The following is a 19,154-nucleotide window of genomic DNA, read 5'->3' as shown; positions in this document are numbered from 1 at the left end:
AGATCAGTTTTGTTCTCCTGAGGACTTTAAGTGAAAAATGTTCTTTGCCTCTTCTGATATCAAAAAGGAAAAGCTACAGCGCTGAACATCATCTTAGTAGCAGCTTTGTTATCAATGCAAAGTGAACCCTGGATCCCAGGGAGTAATAACAGGGATGGACTTGTCAACTTCTTGTCTTGTGTTTCACTTTGTTCATGCATAAAATAAAAATCTCAGGCAAAACAGCACCATCTCCTCTGCATTCATTGACTCAGTCAGCGCTGGAGTGTGTGATTCACACAGGAAACACTTGACTTTTCTGCCATCTATCGTCCAGCGGCAGGAGTGTTTCTAAGGCTTACTCCTGCAGGGACGGGAACAACAAACCACAAAATGAAATGTGCCTCTTTCTATATTCAGTTCTATAATTACAATAAGAGTCATGTAAGATAAATTATCTACATTTGCACACTCAGAAACAGAGTTATGATTCAGTAATTTGCCAGGACCAAAAAAAAAACCCCATAATGATGTCCTTATGTCTGAGGAAGCACCAAAATTAAACTTTTACACTGGAAATAATACGAATTGCAAGCTGCCATTCAGTGAGGAGTTCAGACTGCCTTTTATGGTCAACAGCATGGAGCATCATGAAATAAACAGAAAGAGACAGGGGGCACATCCCAGGCTGGATTCAGGTCCTGGCACATTAGATTGGCCATTATGCTGAACAGTCTGAACTTTTAAACCTATTTAATTAGATGGTGTGATGGCACAGCAGCACGTTGTTACAGTCACATTTCAGCTCCACACCCACTCTAGTGGACGGTTTTCTGGGTATTTTTATAAAGGAAAAAAAGATCCTGGTATCATGCTGATTGGGTTTCAGTCCTGAAATATCAACGTTAGGTCTTTTCTTGAAGTCTTACATAATTCAGAGCACAAGAAAAACTGTGCAAATCCTCCAGTAAGTTTTCAACAGGCCCGTTCAGCAGGGGGACGTCCTGTCCTCGTCCACTGTCAGTCATGGCACTCTGCTTAGGCATTTTGCACCTGACAGAGAGAGCATTTCTATCAAGGTATTCAGTTGGCAACACGCTCAGTTTCTCTTCAGTTCAACTTCATAACGGCGCTGAAGGATCTTCACTCTGTGTGAACAGATAAAGCCTGATATGACCAACAGCAGAAGGCTGTTTGCTTCTTTAATTCAGCCTTTGCTCCTGTTGGCCAGATCCAGCCAGTGTTTCGTTTAGCGGAGCCTCTCGGTGTGAGAGGTAACGCTGCCGCCTGTTGGCCCTGTAGAGCTCCAGCCTCTTCTCCTCAGCACGGGGGTCCTCCAGCACTCCCTCCCACCTCAGGCTCTCCCTGGCCTGGGCGCTGAGCTCTGCCACGTACCCCTGCACCGGAGCTCCACTGCCACTGGTTTTGTTTGTCTCTGTCAGCAGGGACGGTGAATCCTTGGAGTGCTTTTTGCTCCTCCGGCTGCTGCCAGCGAACTGTTCTCCATCCTTTTTACTGGTAGCTCTGAGCCTGGGCAGCTGGTCTCTGGCCTGATCCGGACACTTTGGGGGCAGCAGGGACACGGGCGGGGTCTCAGGAGGCAAAGATACAGCCTGAGGTTTCTCTGTAGGGAGGCAACATAAACATGTAGGCGTATGCACACTGCCAAACAAAGCTGAAGGTTTAGATTACTAATGGCTCCCTCTGGAGCTAAAGGGCTGATGGCTTGGTTTACAGTAATGAGCTGTTATGGGCCAGTGATGGAAAGTAACACTGGGGGCCTATTCTCTAATGACCCATTCAACCCTGCAGGGAATCCTCTACCATCATCACATGATCCTCATACTTGTGTTTACATTGTGTACATTTACAGTGACCTTCGTTTGACCTGTGGTCATCATCAGGGTCAGTTCAGATTATTATTTCTAATTCTTCAGATCTGCACCATGACTAATTATAAATGAACGCTGTGAGGGAGGATTCGGGGCTTTCAATCTTTTCATTGTGTGACAGTTTATAGGAGAATACTTTCTGTGTGTGTTGGCAATGTTTACTCCGTCAGGAATTCTGGAGGATCTACTTTTAATAAAAGAAATGTGGCACAATAATTTCATTTCCTTTACTGTAACAAAGCCTTGAGTCTCGCATTTTTGCGAGGGGAATGCATGTGGATTTCATTTTTCCAGATTCCAATCAGGTCATAGGCAGCAGGACCACGACATGTAATACGTATTAATTCATCTTCTAAAAACAGAATTTAGAGCTTCTATGCGCCTTTAAGTGTGTGACATACTGTCTTTTTGTTTATATCGGAGGCCGCATTAACTACTCAGTGTGCTCTTTCATAGCTTAAAGCAAATGCATGGACTCCTTATATACTGCAGTGGCCTGTAGGAGTTTAAAATGCGGACCATGAAACCTCAAAGAAAAAATGTCATTCATAGTAATATATCTGTAAGGCATTGGCCAATGCATACTAGAATAGTAAGCAGGCCTGTTATATACATGTCTGCTTCTTTACACTACTGCAGCAGGATACCACAAAAAATTAATAATAATAAAAAAAAAAGTAAACTATCAAAAATAATATTCCTGGAGTCCATTTTTTACTTTACATACAATTAAAAGGCTTTGAAATATAAAATCATTCATTTTGATCCCTTTCTGATTGCTAAGAACTGTTGATGAATGACTGAACTGATGGTACTTGGTTTGGGTATTTTAAACTTATTCACGTATCATGTTGTTTATGAGATGCACTGTAGATTTTGCATGTACCAGCTGCTGCTCTATGGGGAACATACTTAAAAGAAGAGTCATTCAGGACAGCAACTTATGATCATTTTCATTGTTTATTTTCATTTATTTCTTATTTCCTGATCAATCAATGCATCTGTCTGTTTTAAAATGTCAGAAAATAATGGAAAATGCCAGCCACAAGTTCCTCGAGGCCAAAGTGCTTGTTTTTTCCAAACCAGTAGTCAACAATCCAATATATCCGTTTTAAAATAATCTAAAACAGAGAGCTTGTACCAGTTTGACGTTTGTGCTTGATAAATTACATTAGACTTCTACTTCACAGCATGGCTGGGGTAATTATTGTGCTTTTTACCTCACATGTATTTCTTGTAGTTTTTATTTATTGGGCTGTAGTTTTTGTGATTGAACTGTACTTCCAAAACTACTCTGACTTTCTAAAATATGATGCATTGCTACATATTAAACTAAGAGTCAATTAAGTATTGAAGCACTTCTATCTCAATCAAATAACAGAAACATTATTCTACACATGAATGCATAATAATCACTGACTGTGGACATTTCCCCTCATAATGAATACATTTACTTTTGAAACAAGAAGTACATTTCACTGTTAATGAATGCAGTATTTTCACTTTCACACTGCAGTATTGTTACTTTTTCCAGGCCTTACAAAGAGTATTTACCTGTACTTCCTGGAGGAGCGGTGGGAGCAGTGGTTCTCTTTCGTTTCTTTTTCTTCTTCTTCTTCTCAGAGCGGCTGGATGACTGCAGCAGCGTCCCGTTTTTGTCCTCTGGCATGTTGTTGTCTTGGCACACGGTGCTCCTGAATAGGTCTGTGCAGGCTAAACGAGTTAACGACTGAGAGACGTGAACGTACAATAACGGTCTTTCATGCGCGTGGAAACGGCTAAAGGAAAGCGAGAAAGACAGACCCTCATCACAGACACCTGGCTGCTTTCGCTCCTCCGTCCTCTTCGCTATCTTTCATGGTTTAAACCACGTTAGTACGTTTCAGAGGTGGACATCGCTGCATGCCACATTTGCCACCTCTGAAGTTTCCTATTTGTTCCGGGGCGCTCGTTTCCACAATCACGCTTCACCGCCGCGTTGCCAGGTGACGCGTCTCCGTGGCAACAGAACACACCTCGTGCAGTCTTTACGGCTTTTCACTTTGGTGTAAAAGCGTCTTTTTTTTTTTTTTTTTTTCTGTTTTTTTTTTTTTCTTTTTTTTTTTTTTGGAGCATCTGAAACATCACCGAGGGTCGTTTCTACCTATATGTGCAACTGTATTTGCTCAAATAAATAAATCCACGGAGGTCAACTCACTATGCTCATATTTGTTTGACATCTGACTGGATGTGCAAAAAGCAGTAAAGTGAAGTAGTGATCATATGTATGAGGGTGATACATAGAATAAACAGTAAGGTGTAGATAAGAAAACGATATATACAGGATGGACATTACAAACATGTGAAGCACTAACATTAGGCACACTACATATAGTACAGGTATGTACAGTATAGACAGAAGTACAAACATGAATACAGTCTATAGACAGTGGAATAAATATGAATACATAATAGCTCACATATATACAGTATGGACAGTAGTGTAAATATGTAAGTCTAACCTATGCGAGGCCATATAAAGAACAGGTAAGTGTATGTGTTTGTGTGGCAGTATTGAATAAGCATGAGTCAGCAGTCGGTGAGGCAGAGGCAGTCATTGTGCAGTTATTTCCGTTCAGATAGAGACCCATAAAAGAAAAAAACACACACAAGACGACAATAAGCAGAAATCATTTGGCAATGTGTAGCTTGTAACTTGCTTGTAGGTGATTTAGCATCATTACGAAAGAGGCACATTTCAAAGTGTTTTTAGTATAGCAACGTATCCAACGTGCTTGGTGTCATTAGTGGCCAAACAAAGAAATTGACCCCGACGTGATTTGAACACGCAACCTTCTGATCTGGAGTCAGACGCGCTACCGTTGCGCCACGAGGTCTGCGCACGAGGAATGTCGAGTAATATCATCAAATTCGAGCCTATCATTTTGATATAGCCACACAACATGACTCTTGAACCCTTTGAGTACATCTACAGGTGACATACTACACTACCACTGACTGTCACTGCATGAAAATGATGAGCAGGTAGATTTTTATCTACTTATCTACTAAATTATGCAAACAAGTGAAGTGCAATGTAAGTAATTGGAGCTGCATAAATGATCTTCACTTCTGTGATAATCCTACACTGCTCAAAATCATCATAGTATAACACCAAGTCAGTTAAACTTCAGGGATTTCAATCTGTCCGTTTAGGAAGTGATTGTGACTCAGTTGCACCTGCTTTGGTGCAAATGAAAGTGACAACAGGTGCAATGAAGAGGCAAAAGCAATACAACTACGAAAAAGGGAATGGTTTGGCAGACAATTGCTCTCTCTTTATCCTTCCTCACTGATTCTTCTCTGGTTTTGAGTTCTATTTGTGTTCTTCTGCCAGTCAATAGCATCATTGCCTTCGTCACCGGTGACGAAGGCAATGATGCTATTGACTGGCCTTCACGTTCCCCTCTCCTAAATCCATTTGAGCATCTATGGGATGTTATATATTGGTGCAGCTGATGCCACCAAGTACCACCACAGACTGTCCACGAGCTCACCAATGCCCTGTTCCAGGTCTGGGATGAGATCCTCCAGGACACCATCCGTCGACTCATCAGGAGCATGCCCAGACGTTGTCGGGAGTGAATACAGACACACGGGAGCAATAAACACTATTGAGTCACATAATGAGTTGCTGTGATGAAATTCATGCAGGTTGGATCAGACTGTGATTTTAATTTTTTGACATGATCCGATGTGTGATTTAAGTGTTCCCTTCATTTTTTTGAGCAGTGTGTTTACACCAAAGCTATATGCCTGTTGTTGCTGCAGTGAAATCAAATCTCAATACAAGTAAGCACACATGATCATCAGATGAAATTAGAGCAGCGTGAGACCTGTTGGTCCAAACTATTTTCAGCTCTTGGATAAATGTGGGCAATGGTCCTTCAGTCATTGATGAGATCTTTGAGAAAGCTGGACAGAGCTGGCCTTGAGCTGAAGCCACAATGAGAAAGAATAAGGAAGACATGTCGGTGCACATGAAAAGGACAATAATATACATAAATTCTATTTATGTAACACTTCATTTCATTATTCTCATGACTTATACTTCTGAGTGAGTCTTTTGGGGTCTGCAAAGGTTTGAAGTGAGACCCACTAACTTAACACAAGAATAAATACTGTCTTCCTTTACAAACAAGGATGAAAAGTCACAAGCAGTAAGATGCACCACAGGTCAGTTCACACTCGGTTTTGCCGATACATTCTTACATGGCCTTGTATGACCAGTAGGATATGGGAGCTAATGTTAGCTTGCTTTGAATGGATATTGTGTAACTGATGTTACAATCAGTTCACTGGCTTTATGACCCTTATCTACTTGTGCTACTTTCACACAAATCAGCATGATTAGAAGTTGTGTCAGCTTGTGTCAACCTGCAATAACTGACTGACTTTAAACCATATTTAGACCAGCAGATACACAGAGCAACTTAAGCATTGATTTGGACTCGTGTTTCTCCAATAGTCCAATATTCACTCCCTTTTTAGCTCTGTTTTGCTCTACCAACAAAAAAATATCTGGCTCATAACTGCTAAGCGCTCCACTATGTTTACCAGCTAGATGCTAACGTTGCCTGTCTGGTGGTGTTTCGCAGGTGGTGTAAGGTTTTTCAGAGCTTTTTCACTGAGAACAGCTGCCTGTCGCAGTCAAAAACAATGCTATGAGAGCGGTGACACTGAGCCAAAACAATAAAATTATAGGCCAGAAAACACAAACGATGAGCTGAAACTCTTTATAAAGCTCTGTAGAGCTGAGGACAGCTACAGAATTGGCCTATTGCATTTTCATGAATTTTGCAGGCACCGTTCTCCTACGTGCTTAGAAAGGGAAGGTGAGGCAAGGGGTATTCAATTGGTTGCGATCTGCAACCTCACCACTAGATGTCACTAAATCCTGCATGGTCTTTTAAAAGTAATTTCAAGGTAAATATGCCACTCTCACTTTAGAAGATTGCTTTATCTAGTCCTGTTGATAATTGTTTAATCTCTGGCAACAGAAGTATTAATATTATTAGCAGCATTATTACCGGAACTGATGTGTTTGAGCGAAACAGAAAGCAGAAAATGTGCTGAAGCGTTCTCACTGATGTTCAAGGAAGTGAATACCATTTGTGAAACTATGTCCTTTTGAATCGCTGCATGGGGATTTTCATGTGTCGCCTCTGACAACATCCACAGCACGCAGTGTGGTATTTCCCAGGGAGTTTCCATCCTATTCCTGTCCCCCAGAATCCAGTCCCCCACTGGTTCCTCATTGCTGCGCAAACATCATGTACACAGAAACAAGCACACATGCTGAATTTGTGAAGTTTATACATTTGGTCCTTTGAAGCACAATTACAACGCTGTAACCTTTCTAATAATGACAAGGGAACTAAACTTGGACGCTATGTTCTGTCTGCTGTTAAACCATACACCCACCAGTGCTAAGAATAGGCTCACTCTCTGAGCTTGAACAAGTCTGTCCTGCTTCTGCATTCCCCCACATATCTGAGCTCCCCCCCGTAAGAAGTGCAGGAAGAAAGAAAGAGGATAAATCATGATGCTGAGTCAGAGAGAACACGTAACATTCATCCACGCAGGAGTGGCAAAGTTCACAGTAAGATGCAGACAGGTGTTTTTTAAAGGACCCCTTCTACAAAGTGACAAAGAGTTTGGCCGTCAGGAGTCCACCAAAACAAATTTCACATGTTTCTACAGGCAAAGTGGATCCTTTATGGCCAACACAAAGCACATTTAGCATTGACAGCTGAACTTGTTTGAATTTTCACACAACCTTTGACCCGCAATTCACTATTTACTCTTTTGGGTCATGTGACTGCTTGTGCTTTTATGTGCTGTGAACCATGCCCCTGCTCACGTCTTGTTCCGATGAGCTTGCGAGTCACGGATGGCGGTGGGGAAAGATGTGACTCGCATGCTTCCTCCATCTGGTGTGGCCATCGTTATACAAACAGATCTTGAGTTGCAGTAAGTGTACTGGCATCTGCTCGCAAGAGCGTTCTCAGCAACAGCTTTCACAAACATGCCAAACTGGACTTTGTTTGGACGGGACTTGTACAGAAAAACCCTGGAAATTTGAGTCTAATCTTGGTGAATGTTTAACAGAAGGAGGTTTAACTTGCCCCTCTACCTCCAGACACTCTAGATATGTATAGCAGTTAGTACATGCAACATTTATAGAACAATTAGATCATCTTACATGTCAAAGCAGGTCATTCTGTGTCAATTATGTCGCGTAACATAAATAGAGTACATCTTATACTGAACTAGTACCTGAAAGGAGTACATGTTATGATCACTTTCACCATAGAGATTTAAACCTGAACCAACCAACCACCAATTTTGCTGTGGAGCTCATAATAAAGGATATACCCACATATACACACAGTATGTACATGTTTTTTCAAGGCAATAAGTTACTGAAGCCAAACACTGAATGATATGACGAACTGCCTTTCTTTCATTTCCAATACTGATCCTATTAGTGCTATAATGATGATCACTGATTCATAATAAATTCCACCTCCACAAATGCCTAAAAAGGACATTGCGCCTGAATCAGTAGGCAGGCAAGGTTACAGGTTATCAGCTAGCAGTGAGCAACTGGAGTGATTAACATTTCCACACAACCAGGATCATATCTGTGTGGTAGGAGGTCATTAAAGTCTTGTGGGAAGTGCAGTAATTCACGAAGGATCCAGGAATTTCAGATAAAAGATTCAATATCTTATTGCCATATCATAATGACTAAGTGGAATTTGTCTTAGTGCGCTCATTCAAACAAAAAAAGACAAAGAGAAAACAATCAAATCACACATAAAGCACATAATAGATTAAAGGAAGTATAAAACAGATATCCAGGTAATATCCAACCCATATAATAATCATAGAAGCATTAGTGAAATAAAATCTAACACAAAGAAACACGATAGATGAAACAGGCCTGTAGGGAAATTAGCAGCAACATCAAATGACCCACTGCATGCTTGAAGTGCTTAAAAAACATCTGTCCTTTTGCACGACTGTTTAACCTGCTGAGTGGCCTGCAGTGCTATCTTTGAAGTGTTAAGGAGGCGGATGGCTTCAGGATGTGTGCTATTCTGCTTTTCTTTACCAGGGTTGAAATCAGACTAGTGGTTTCTAACTTATTCGTGTTGCAGAAATAATTACAGTCACAGCAAATCTATATTTAGTGACATGTTCTGTGAAAAGGTTGTCCTAAACCAGGCAGAGGACGGAGAAGACATGAGAATGAGACAGCAGATTTGGTCTCGTGAGGGTTCGCTGTGTGTGCTCACTGTGTCAGGTGACAGTGAGGAAGCAGCTTCTCAAAGCGCAGAGACCTTAAAGCTGCAGAGTGACAAGACCAGGTTCAAAAGACAGAGACAGAGAGAAAATGGAGAGTGGCCTCAGAGTCCTTGCTGTGGGGGTGTCTGTGTGCGTCAGTGTTGCGAGAGTACCAAGTTCATCTTGACCTGCTGATGTCTCTGGAGGCCATTTGCAGACTCATGCTGTCTTAACACAGCAGAACTTTTGTGCAATTAGTTGTAGGTTCACACTGAAACCTTAACAGCTGCTTTGTCTCATTCTAGACCTTTCAAATATTTATGTTTACTGTTCATGATTTTCATTTACCCTGTTTACACACAGGGATTTTGTTGTTATACAGCCATACTTGGCCTGGTAGCTAATGGTGGCTAATGTTAGCTAATGCTAACAAACATTGGATAGTTCTTTCTGTGTATCTGGTGTTTCTGGATTGGTTCGCTGACTATTGACTCTTCTGTGCTTGTTCTACAGTTACACCAACGGTCTTGTTTTACTTAAAATAAAATAGCAGTAGCACATGTAAGGTTTATGAAGTCAGCTAAGCAAAGCAATTGCACAAACGTGTCTATAGTTTGCTAACATTAGCCCCCATTAGCTAGTGTAATACCAGACCTAACAAGGCTGCAGCAGGAAAACATTGGTGTGTACTTAAGTAAGCAAGGGTGTGTTTTAATGATAAACAAATACAATTTTTTAATCACTGTAATTTTACCTCCTTATCATTATTCCGAACTTTATTCATGCAGCATGTTTCAAAACAAAATTACAAAGTGCTTTACATGGTTGAACCAGGATTAAAACTTTTCACTTAAAATACTACAAAAATAAAGCAGAATAACATACCCGACAACAACATAAGGCAAAGACAATAATATAGTACTAAAGCATATGAGAAACGTTGGAAATAAAACAGTGTGCTAGCTTTAATGAGAAGATTTTTTAGACTTGTACACTTGCGTGTCGACGTCAGATCCGTGGAGAGTCTGACGTCCGCCGCTCGTGGCTGTACGTCATTACGCTGCCAGCTGATCGGAGTGGGAAGCCGGTTGTGTGGCTGACTTGGGTGTGTGTGTGTGCGTGTGTGTGTGAAAGAGAGAGAGAGAGAGAGGCAGAGAGAGAGAGGGGGAGGACTGGGGCAGGAGTTGTGTAAAAGGGGCTGAAGTCCTGCGCTGCGTCCTCCTGCTGCCGCCGCTGCGATGAAAAGTAGACTCACCACCAGATATGTAAATCCTGCCAAAGCCCGTTTTATATCGTGGATGTAAAACAAATAAACAGACATCGACACACCCTGCTGAAGGTCCTGGACTCCGCCGAGCGGTGGGCGAGGCAGCCTGAACTCCGCCGGACCGTCCAGACGTGTTGGCCGCGCAGGAGCGACCCGGCCGGTGGTCAAGGTGGGGCGTATCACTGACTGTGAGGCTGTCTGTGTGTTTCTGCTGGCTGAACGCTTGCTCCTGTCAGCCTGATTTAGCCTGTGGCGGCTTGATGACCCAGTTTGCGTGGAAACGGCAACCTGGGAAACCGTCCTCAACACGACTTTATGCAAGTAAAATTCACCTCTGCAGGTCTGATTTCTGGTTTCTGCACATTTTGGCGTCGTCAGATTCTCGAGGATGTAGATTTGATGTTATAGGAGTTGTGGCTCAAGGCCTGTCTGGGTGTCATTAGATCATATCGTCCGGGCCCACTGCCACAGGGGAGCTGATATGAATTATGGGCACCCTAGAAATTTGACCACAACCTCCCAGCTCCTGCAAACATTTAATTAACATTTAGATGATTGACGGAGTGAAACTGTGGGCAGAGGCTTTGCTAAAGTGCTGCATGGAGTATTTGCACATGCAGATATTTTACAAAGACTGATAGCAGCAAAAAGGGCTGCTGGAAATGTGCTAAAAAGTCAGAATTATGTCTAAATGAAAACAGAAGGGAACAGAAAAGCCAGCAGAGGCACACAGACATCATGTTATCAGTGCTAAAAGATTTACAGAGTTGTTTTTACATTATCTCTAAATCCATTACGTGTCATGACTGCCACATTTAGAAAATCAGGAAACTTGCTCAGGACTCTAGAGAATTCATTTAGTCATTTTGTAAGCACTTCACTGTCAAATGTAGGGCCTGCACTTACACGAGCCAAACTTGTCAGAAAGTGTCAGCACTCATAGCCCTTTAAAAACTGCTGAGTTCATAACAGGCCAAGGAGAAGGCCTGGGCTCAAGTAGGGGATAGGTGAAAATCAGGAAGATAACCAGGGCCGAGTCATTCCTCAGAAATGTGGTGACACCAGCAGTCATCTGGCAGATCTTTCTTCATATGGAAGCTAAGGCTATAAACACAAGTATATTCCTGTACGTGTTTGTAAGGACCAGTAACACATTCTTAAACCAGGTGACGTAACAACATATTTAGGCCTCTCTGTCCAGCTCTGGGCTCTTGAGTCTCCTCAGCTCGAACATATACAATTCTTTACAGTCTTCCACACGAATATACCACTTCTCTGGGATGAGTGGCTGGGGGGGGGTTAGCTTACTGTAGTGTATGTTACATCGATGGAGCCTGTCTTACATAATTGTACAGCCAGAGTTCAGTGCACCGGGAGGAATGCGCAATAGGCTGTGTCACGAGCTGCATTTGTGCCATTGCAACCCGAAGCGTGACATAAGCCACCCTGTCAATGAGGATCACATGGCAATGACAGGGTGTCAGTTAAACAGCAACTCATCTTGTCTACATGTGTTGTTTGCCCTGCATCCAGGCAAAAAACAGGCAGCCTTCTCTGTGCTGTTTTATTGCCTACATTTGCAGAAGTGAAGCCATCTTGCTCAACTTGGGTTACACCCTTCATTCCTATTGCGTGCCTTGTCAGGGGAGGATGGGGCAAGAAGGGATGTGTTATGTAGGTTCATTTAGAAAAAAAAAAATCCAGTTCTTTCAAACAAAATGGCACAGACTGCCTGAGGACAGGCTTACAGGCCTCACGCAGCACATTACCATCTCCCAGGACGTCATGAATCCAGAATGGCATTCAGCTGTTCCTCTTCGCAAGCAAAACAACCTGAACCCCTTTATTTGCCGTGATCCCGAAGTTACAGTCAGATAGCCTTTAAAGTCCAGCAAACAGCGAGCAGCAGAGCATAAGAAGAGGCTCCCTGCACTATGATCAGCATGCTGCCAAAGCCACCGCCCTTTCCCTGTCTTTGTCCCCAGTCTAAAATGATCAGTCTATATTACAGACTACAAACTGGGGCAGTAAACACTCTCCCACTGGGCCACACCCACAGCAGAGGAATGCACCTGAATGGACGTATGCAATGCAACATTCAATTATCCTGTGTTTCCATTCACAGAGCTCTAGCCACAGCATGAAAGTCTGCAATTTCATGCGATAATTCTGCAATTCTTCTCATACTTCCTTGTGCAGTTTCATTGCCGACGGTCAGGCTGATGATTGAGGCATCTTATCTTGTCACACAGAGGCACGACCCTAAACACAAAAGGCTCCAACGAGTGGGCTCCGAGTATGGAGAGAGGTCTGTGTGTGCTGCTTCCACCTGTCCACATCTCCGTCTTTGACTATTTATCTTTTCTGTAACACACAGTTTCAAGCTGCCTTGATGGGTGAATTCGAGCTCGTGCACTCGGCTCGAAAAGGCAACCTCGCAAAGAGTTAAAATGCCAATAATTCCTCCTTGCATTGAACACGGTTCATTCACGCCCTCCTGTTTACACACCATCATTCCTATTTCTCTCCGGCCCACACATCCTGCCCGTTCAACTCCACCATGTCTTTCCTCTTTCTTATCCTCCCTGCCGTGGCAGAGAATGCACGTCCACAGCCCCAGATAAGCTCAGTCTTTTGTGTATTAGACTGTGTGTTATCTCTTTTTTACACTGTTGCCCCATGTATAAAAGCCTGTCTCAAGGCCTTCCACACTGGCTGTCATGTGGCTATGTCTGACTCTGTTGCTCGGATAAGGAAAGGACAGAAGGCAAGAGAAGGAGAAGGGGGGAGTATGAGGTGCCAAAAAAAAAAGAAAAAAAAAAAAGCGAAGTGGAGGTGAAGGTGAACAGCGAAGCCACGTCCGCCCTCGTCCAGTGCGGGCCAGATGTAGATGAGTAGATGCAGAGGAGATGGGTGAAGGATAGAGGGATGGAAAAGAAGGAGAGACTGTGCGAGCCCACAGCAGCTGGATGGAATTTCTAACATACGCAGCTGGAATGTCAGGAATTCAGGACAGTCTGATCTGACCGAGAAAGAGGGTGGAGAGGACAGACAAGTCAGGAAAGACCCAAAAAAAAAAAAAAAAAAGAAGAGATACGGGAAAGAGTGGCACAGCAAAAGAGTCGGGGGCTCAACACTGCCCGTCATTGTGAACATAAAGATACAGAGTCACTGTTTGTGGAGGGACTGGCACGCTATGGAACAAATAAATAATTCAGTTTCAGTTTGAGGTTGTGGCAGCCATAGTCAACCGTTATGGCTGTCAGTGGCCCTGTGTGTGGCCCGAGGTCTTGTACTGTACGTCCTCCTCCCTGACTTCATTCAGACAACCACTGGCATGAGTGCGTGTGCAGGCCTGGGAGGGGAGGAGGGTGGTGATTCGCTCTGTGATCCTGACATTGACAAATGACGGCCTTCTTTTGCCAAAGATCCACTGTTTTCAAGACGTGCTGTCCACTTTTTTTCAACATACGCTGCAAGAAATTGTGGTGGATCAGTCACGCTAGCGGCGCGTCTCTAGGGATGGAAATGTCTTTCCATCAGTTCACCACTTTGGTTCAGCTTGTAATATCACAACTGCTGGATGTATTTCCATGAAATTTGTTACAGACATTCATGTCCCCCGCAGGATAAACTGTAATAACTCTGGTGATCTCTTAACTTTTCATCTTGTGCCATCATCTGGTGAAAATTTTGTCCAACACTTTGTTTTATGACCAAATACCGACAAAACTAATAGCATTCTCATCAGCCTCAGTTGTACTTTGCAGCTGTTTAGCAAACCTTAGCAGCATGCTACACTAAACTAAGATGACGAGCACGGTAAGCGCAATACCTGCTGAACATCAACATGTGAACATTGGCATTGTGAGCATGTTAGCATGTTGACATTACCATTTGGTTCAGCCTCACATGAGCACTAGCATGGCTGTGAACTGGCCTTGCGTGTTTCCCGGTGGCCAACAGCAGTATTGAAACCATTTAAAATCCCAACCGTTTCCCCCATAAACTGCCATTACAAGGGATATCTTTTAAACCGATGTGGCACAGAAGGCAATTTATTACTCTAAAACCTTTCAAGTGTCTAAGAAGGTGCTACTACACATGTGCAATATGGAAGCAAAGCAGGAAGAGAGAAAACTTTTTTTTGCCATGTGCACTGAGCGAGCAACTGTCACAAAGTGGCTCAAAGTATGTTTCACCAGCCATGTTTCAGTGCCAGGAAATCTTTTCATTGTGAATAAACAGACTGAAGTATTTATAAAAAGATAAGCATGGGATGCAGCTTTCAGATGTATCGGTAGTATAACGCAGCAGAAATGTCAAACAAGCCAAATACTGGCGATGAACTGCCAGGTTCACCTTACAGGCCTCAGCTCTGACTGCAGGAGAGGCGAAAACCGTGCAGGCAGAGCAGCACGGACATAAAACTTTCACTGGAATTCATGGCCGCCATTTTGGAGACAAACAATCAGTTACATGACTCATCAACAAAAAGTCTTGATTATATAAGATTCATGAGACTTTGATTTGAATGGGAAACGAGTTAATCTGGCACAGCACTGGCACATTTCTTTTAGTGGTGTAAAAAAAGATATGAGTGTTAGATTTGATTGTGGGTACTTTTTCCAGTGTGCGTCAGTCACAAGTCAGAACAGGCAGTCAGGGCCTCTGCATGCTGACTCACCCACTTCAAAAAGATTCTTGATGTTTGTCATGCAGATACATTTGACAGAAACTCTCATTAGTGTTTTTCCATGCGCAACCTGTGTATTTTCCATATTGACCACAGTTCTGTGTGCGAGTGGAAATGACTCTCTGGCCCTTTCAGGATGATCGGGAAGTAAAATCCAAACAAAGTGCGAGACAAAATGATTTCACCCTGCAGCGGTGTCTGTAAATGTTTCATAAGTCCTGTTGATTGTGACCTGAACCCACCCCCCCGCTGAGTTCGGTCTAGAGGCTACGGGACACTCAAATACCTGAGATTATTCTGCTTCTCCTTACTGCAGGAATGTACAGCATGTGTTACTCATCGTCAACCAGAGAAGTGGAGCACGTCCTCAATATCTCAAGATCACCACAAGATTACATTCTTTGAAGGCAAGAAAAGCACAGACCTGCTTTAGCTTTGTGCCTGTTTATCTTGAAGTGGTTAGTTTTCAAGCCTTCGGTATGTTTAACCTCCCTGTGCATGTTGGATTTATTTTCACATGCAGGAAACTTATCATTATCATTTATTTCCGTATCTGCTCGAAACAATATCCATACCTAAAGGTATGCGTTGGCGAGCTAGTAGAGTGTATTTCAGGTAGGATTTTGCAAACAATGTGATGAACAGTCAGACAAAATCCCCAAACAAATTTAAAAGAAAGGAAGTGAAAAGAAAAAAGGGAAGAAAAAGACTAATTCTCTGTAAGATCACATTTAGACCCAGTGGACCTTTTAGTGAAGTGCTAACGATAGCATTCTAACATGCTCAGCAGGTACAATGTTTATCATGCTCACCATTTTAGGTTAGAGTGTTAGCATGCTAACATTTGCTTATTGAAAAACACAAATATCAACGTCGTGGTGGTGCTAGAGGAAAGGTCAGGGGCTCGCCAAAGCCAGCAGGCTTCATCTTCTGGGAAACGTGAACGTGTGAACACATTTTCATGGCAAATCATCGAGTACTTGATGAGATATTTCAGCTTGAACCAAAGTGGTGGATGCACCGACATTACCATCCTTAGAGCCAGGCTGCTAGCATGGCAAAAAAAAAAAAAAAAAAGAAAAAAGAAAAATACAAATGGTGGCTTTAATGTAGACACATTACCAACTTAATATTATCTGTATTTAACTTAATATAACTTAATAATTTAAATCTTATCTGTGTGTACATGTCAGTTTTAACACACCCCAAACTCCAGATTTAGCTGCTATCTTAAGCTAGCTACTCTGTTGTACTAGCTTCTTGTAGCAGCTACCTTTTCACATATAGGATTAAAACTACTGCAAGACCTATACATAGATCCAGTGCAGCTACAGGTTTTCTCTCTGGAAACCACCTGAACTTTCACTTTAGTAATGAAGACTTCAAACACAAATAGCTCTTCTTTGGACTTCTGAAATGATTCCAGGATCTCTGTTTTCATGTAGAGGCTGTCTACTCCTCTTCATCGCCTCTCGCTCATGCTTTGTAACCACGGTAACTGACAAATAGATAAATAAATAAATAAAGTGGTTTTTCCAGAGGCCTGCCTGTGATTTTGTGCATCATAACTAAGAGAATATCTAAGAATTTCTTGCTGGCACAGTATTACGTGCAGAGGCAGAGTTGAGCTGCTGATGCATGTATCCCTCCTGGTAATCTGACGCATGATCTTGTGTGCATCTCCCCAGTCATTCTTGCATATCAGCTCATTTCACCCACTTACTCGCAGCCGATCACACACACTGTGGCTTGACTGCACCCACTTACTGTACGTGTGTGACTGGCTGCAGGCCAACTCAGACCCACGCTGCTGGAGCAGTTGAGAGGGGAAGTTAAATTATCTCTTCTTCTCTTTTTGCAGGAATACGAAGGGAGAAGGAGTCACCATTTGTGCCTTAAAGCGGGCTGTCCGTCACTTCAGGCAGTCTGGTTCGAACTCTCACGCTCGCTGGCTGACTCCCAGAACTCCCTCACCCTTGGCCCTGAATGGCTGACACACAGCAGTTCTTCACTGGCAAGCTTTATGTTCCTGTACACATGCTAAAGCTGCCAGCTGAAGAACTGCTCTGGTCAGCCCTGCCCCGGATGGCTCGAGAAGAGGAAGCGGATGGGGGGTTGGTGGGAAGAGGACTGAGGAAGGCGGTGTTTCACATTCTCAGTAGTCACACTGGACTTTAATAACCTGCCGGATTTGAGCCACCATTGTTTATATTCCTGTGTTAATCACATGTAAGGGCTATTTCAGAATGAAATGTTTAATTTTGTGGTCTCATGTTGTCTTTTTCTTTTTTGCTGCTGTAAATCTGTCAATGATGTGCCTTCTTACAATAAAAAGAACATATTTTCTCAGACTTTAGAGGTTTATTGTTGTGGACAAATTTGCGCACTCTGAACAATAAAACACATACCAGCGCCGAAGGCTCTCTCGCCCAAAAACAACAACACAAGCACAAAGAGGCACACAATAAATCTATGCAAAAATGTGTCACAGTCATCCTTTTTAACTTTTAACACTCGAATGATCCCATTAAAGGAAAATGAGGACGATGTAAGAAGTAAATTAAGATGCTTTTTAAAAGTTTCACATGGCCTCAGATATGCAAAAACTCTATAGTCTTAGTTCTCTGGTAGGCTATTCACCTCACTTATGAGTCAACAAGCTGGCATTTAGTCAGGCCTGTATGAATCTGGTTATGTATAAGAAGTGAAACCAGAGTGAAAAAAAACTGTTAATGATTCTTCTTCAGGGCCTCAAAGGAGTCATTCATGAACTCCAAACTTTCACAGCACATCCACTTGTGAAGTCCCAGCATTATTAGAGGAGGGGAAGTATTGAAATAACCCTAACTGAATGTCAAATATTGTTCATTGCTGACCAATATTCATGCCTCTTATATATATATTTAGTTTGAGTAGCAGGTTAAAATACTACTTTAGTACTGTAAGATGAATTGGTTTAATAAGGGCCATATTTAAGGTTCTTAAGTCAGTTTACAAAATAGTCCAATTATCATATTATCATCATATTATTGTTTGAATGGTCCCCCTGGTATGAATTTGAAACCACGTGTACAGGGCATTCAGCATTTTACTTTACAGATATGATTGAGCTTTTTTGTTTGCACCCCTAACAAAAATCACATCAGAAAACCGAATACATAATGGTATGAATCAGCTATTTACACTGATCATTAGGACATTACAAGGACATATATCAGGAAGTTAGGGAAAATAAGGCGAAGCTGGAGAGTTGCTGCACTAGTTTTCCCCCGAACTACCACCTGATGGCGTTATAATCTGCAAAACTAAGGTTAAAGCATGGCTCAGGGCGTCATAGAGCATGTTGAGGGGAACAAAGCCAGTCAGTAAAATGGATTATTGCCACCTCATGAGGATGAACGCGGTCTTAAATCTGTAGTGTGTTAGGCTTTTAAGGTCCGGGGGAGGGGAAAACCTGAAAGGATGATATTTAACTTTCAAAGCAAGTCTCCCGATAGATCCAGTGAGATTGAGGGTGTGTATCTTCACTGTGCTCCCATCCACCTGTTATTCTGTTAACTGGGAGCCTGTCGTTTAAGGTTCATCCATCATACAGCCCACTTTTATTCTACTATGGACATTATTTGAGAATCCTGGACATGTGCAACAATGAGCAAAACTTCATACACCAGATCACATGTAGTTCAAGGGAATTTTTATGCAGATTAACATTTATCTTCTACACTGCACGGACGACTGAAGCCGTCATATTGAAGTTATCTCTGATGGGCAGTGATATATATTAAGATTTTATTTCATATATTTAAGGTATTATCAGCAAAATGAAATATCAAAATGATTAATTATGTCCTAGTGAGTGCTGTACTGCTGTTGCATTCATCTGTATCTATTGGCTGTATTGCAGCTGATTGAGTTTTTTGTATTGTAAGATTATGGGCACTATGTAAAGCTTGAATAACTGAGAAGACAGTGAGGTTCCTGTGATATG

General features: G+C 42.4%; 1 protein-coding gene, 1 long non-coding RNA gene and 1 other non-coding gene across 3 annotated transcripts; 1 reads left to right on the top strand and 2 right to left on the bottom strand.

Moving 5' to 3' along the window:
• Positions 1–379: 379 nt before the first annotated feature.
• LOC143332973 (uncharacterized) lies at positions 380–3,807 on the bottom strand. Its single transcript, XM_076750866.1, has 2 exons — positions 3,426–3,807; positions 380–1,603 (listed from the first exon to the last, which is right to left on the bottom strand). Exons 1-2 carry the CDS (start codon positions 3,538–3,540, stop codon positions 1,182–1,184), a joined length of 537 nt encoding a protein of 178 aa, XP_076606981.1. The 5' UTR covers positions 3,541–3,807; the 3' UTR covers positions 380–1,181.
• Positions 3,808–4,675: 868 nt separating this feature from the next.
• On the bottom strand, positions 4,676–4,747 carry trnaw-cca (transfer RNA tryptophan (anticodon CCA)). The gene has a single exon. It is a non-coding gene; the product is annotated as a tRNA-Trp (tRNA).
• A 5,616-nt stretch (positions 4,748–10,363) lies between these two features.
• On the top strand, positions 10,364–17,515 carry LOC143332391 (uncharacterized). The gene is made up of 2 exons (XR_013078215.1): positions 10,364–10,639; positions 17,028–17,515. It is a non-coding gene; the product is annotated as an uncharacterized LOC143332391 (long non-coding RNA).
• Positions 17,516–19,154: the final 1,639 nt, after the last annotated feature.

This window comes from Chaetodon auriga, chromosome 15 (assembly GCF_051107435.1).
Source record: "Chaetodon auriga isolate fChaAug3 chromosome 15, fChaAug3.hap1, whole genome shotgun sequence".
In the NCBI taxonomy this organism is placed as follows: Eukaryota; Metazoa; Chordata; class Actinopteri; order Chaetodontiformes; family Chaetodontidae; genus Chaetodon; species Chaetodon auriga.
Note: the sequence above shows the minus strand (reverse complement) of the source record. Positions and strands in the feature narration are given on the sequence as shown.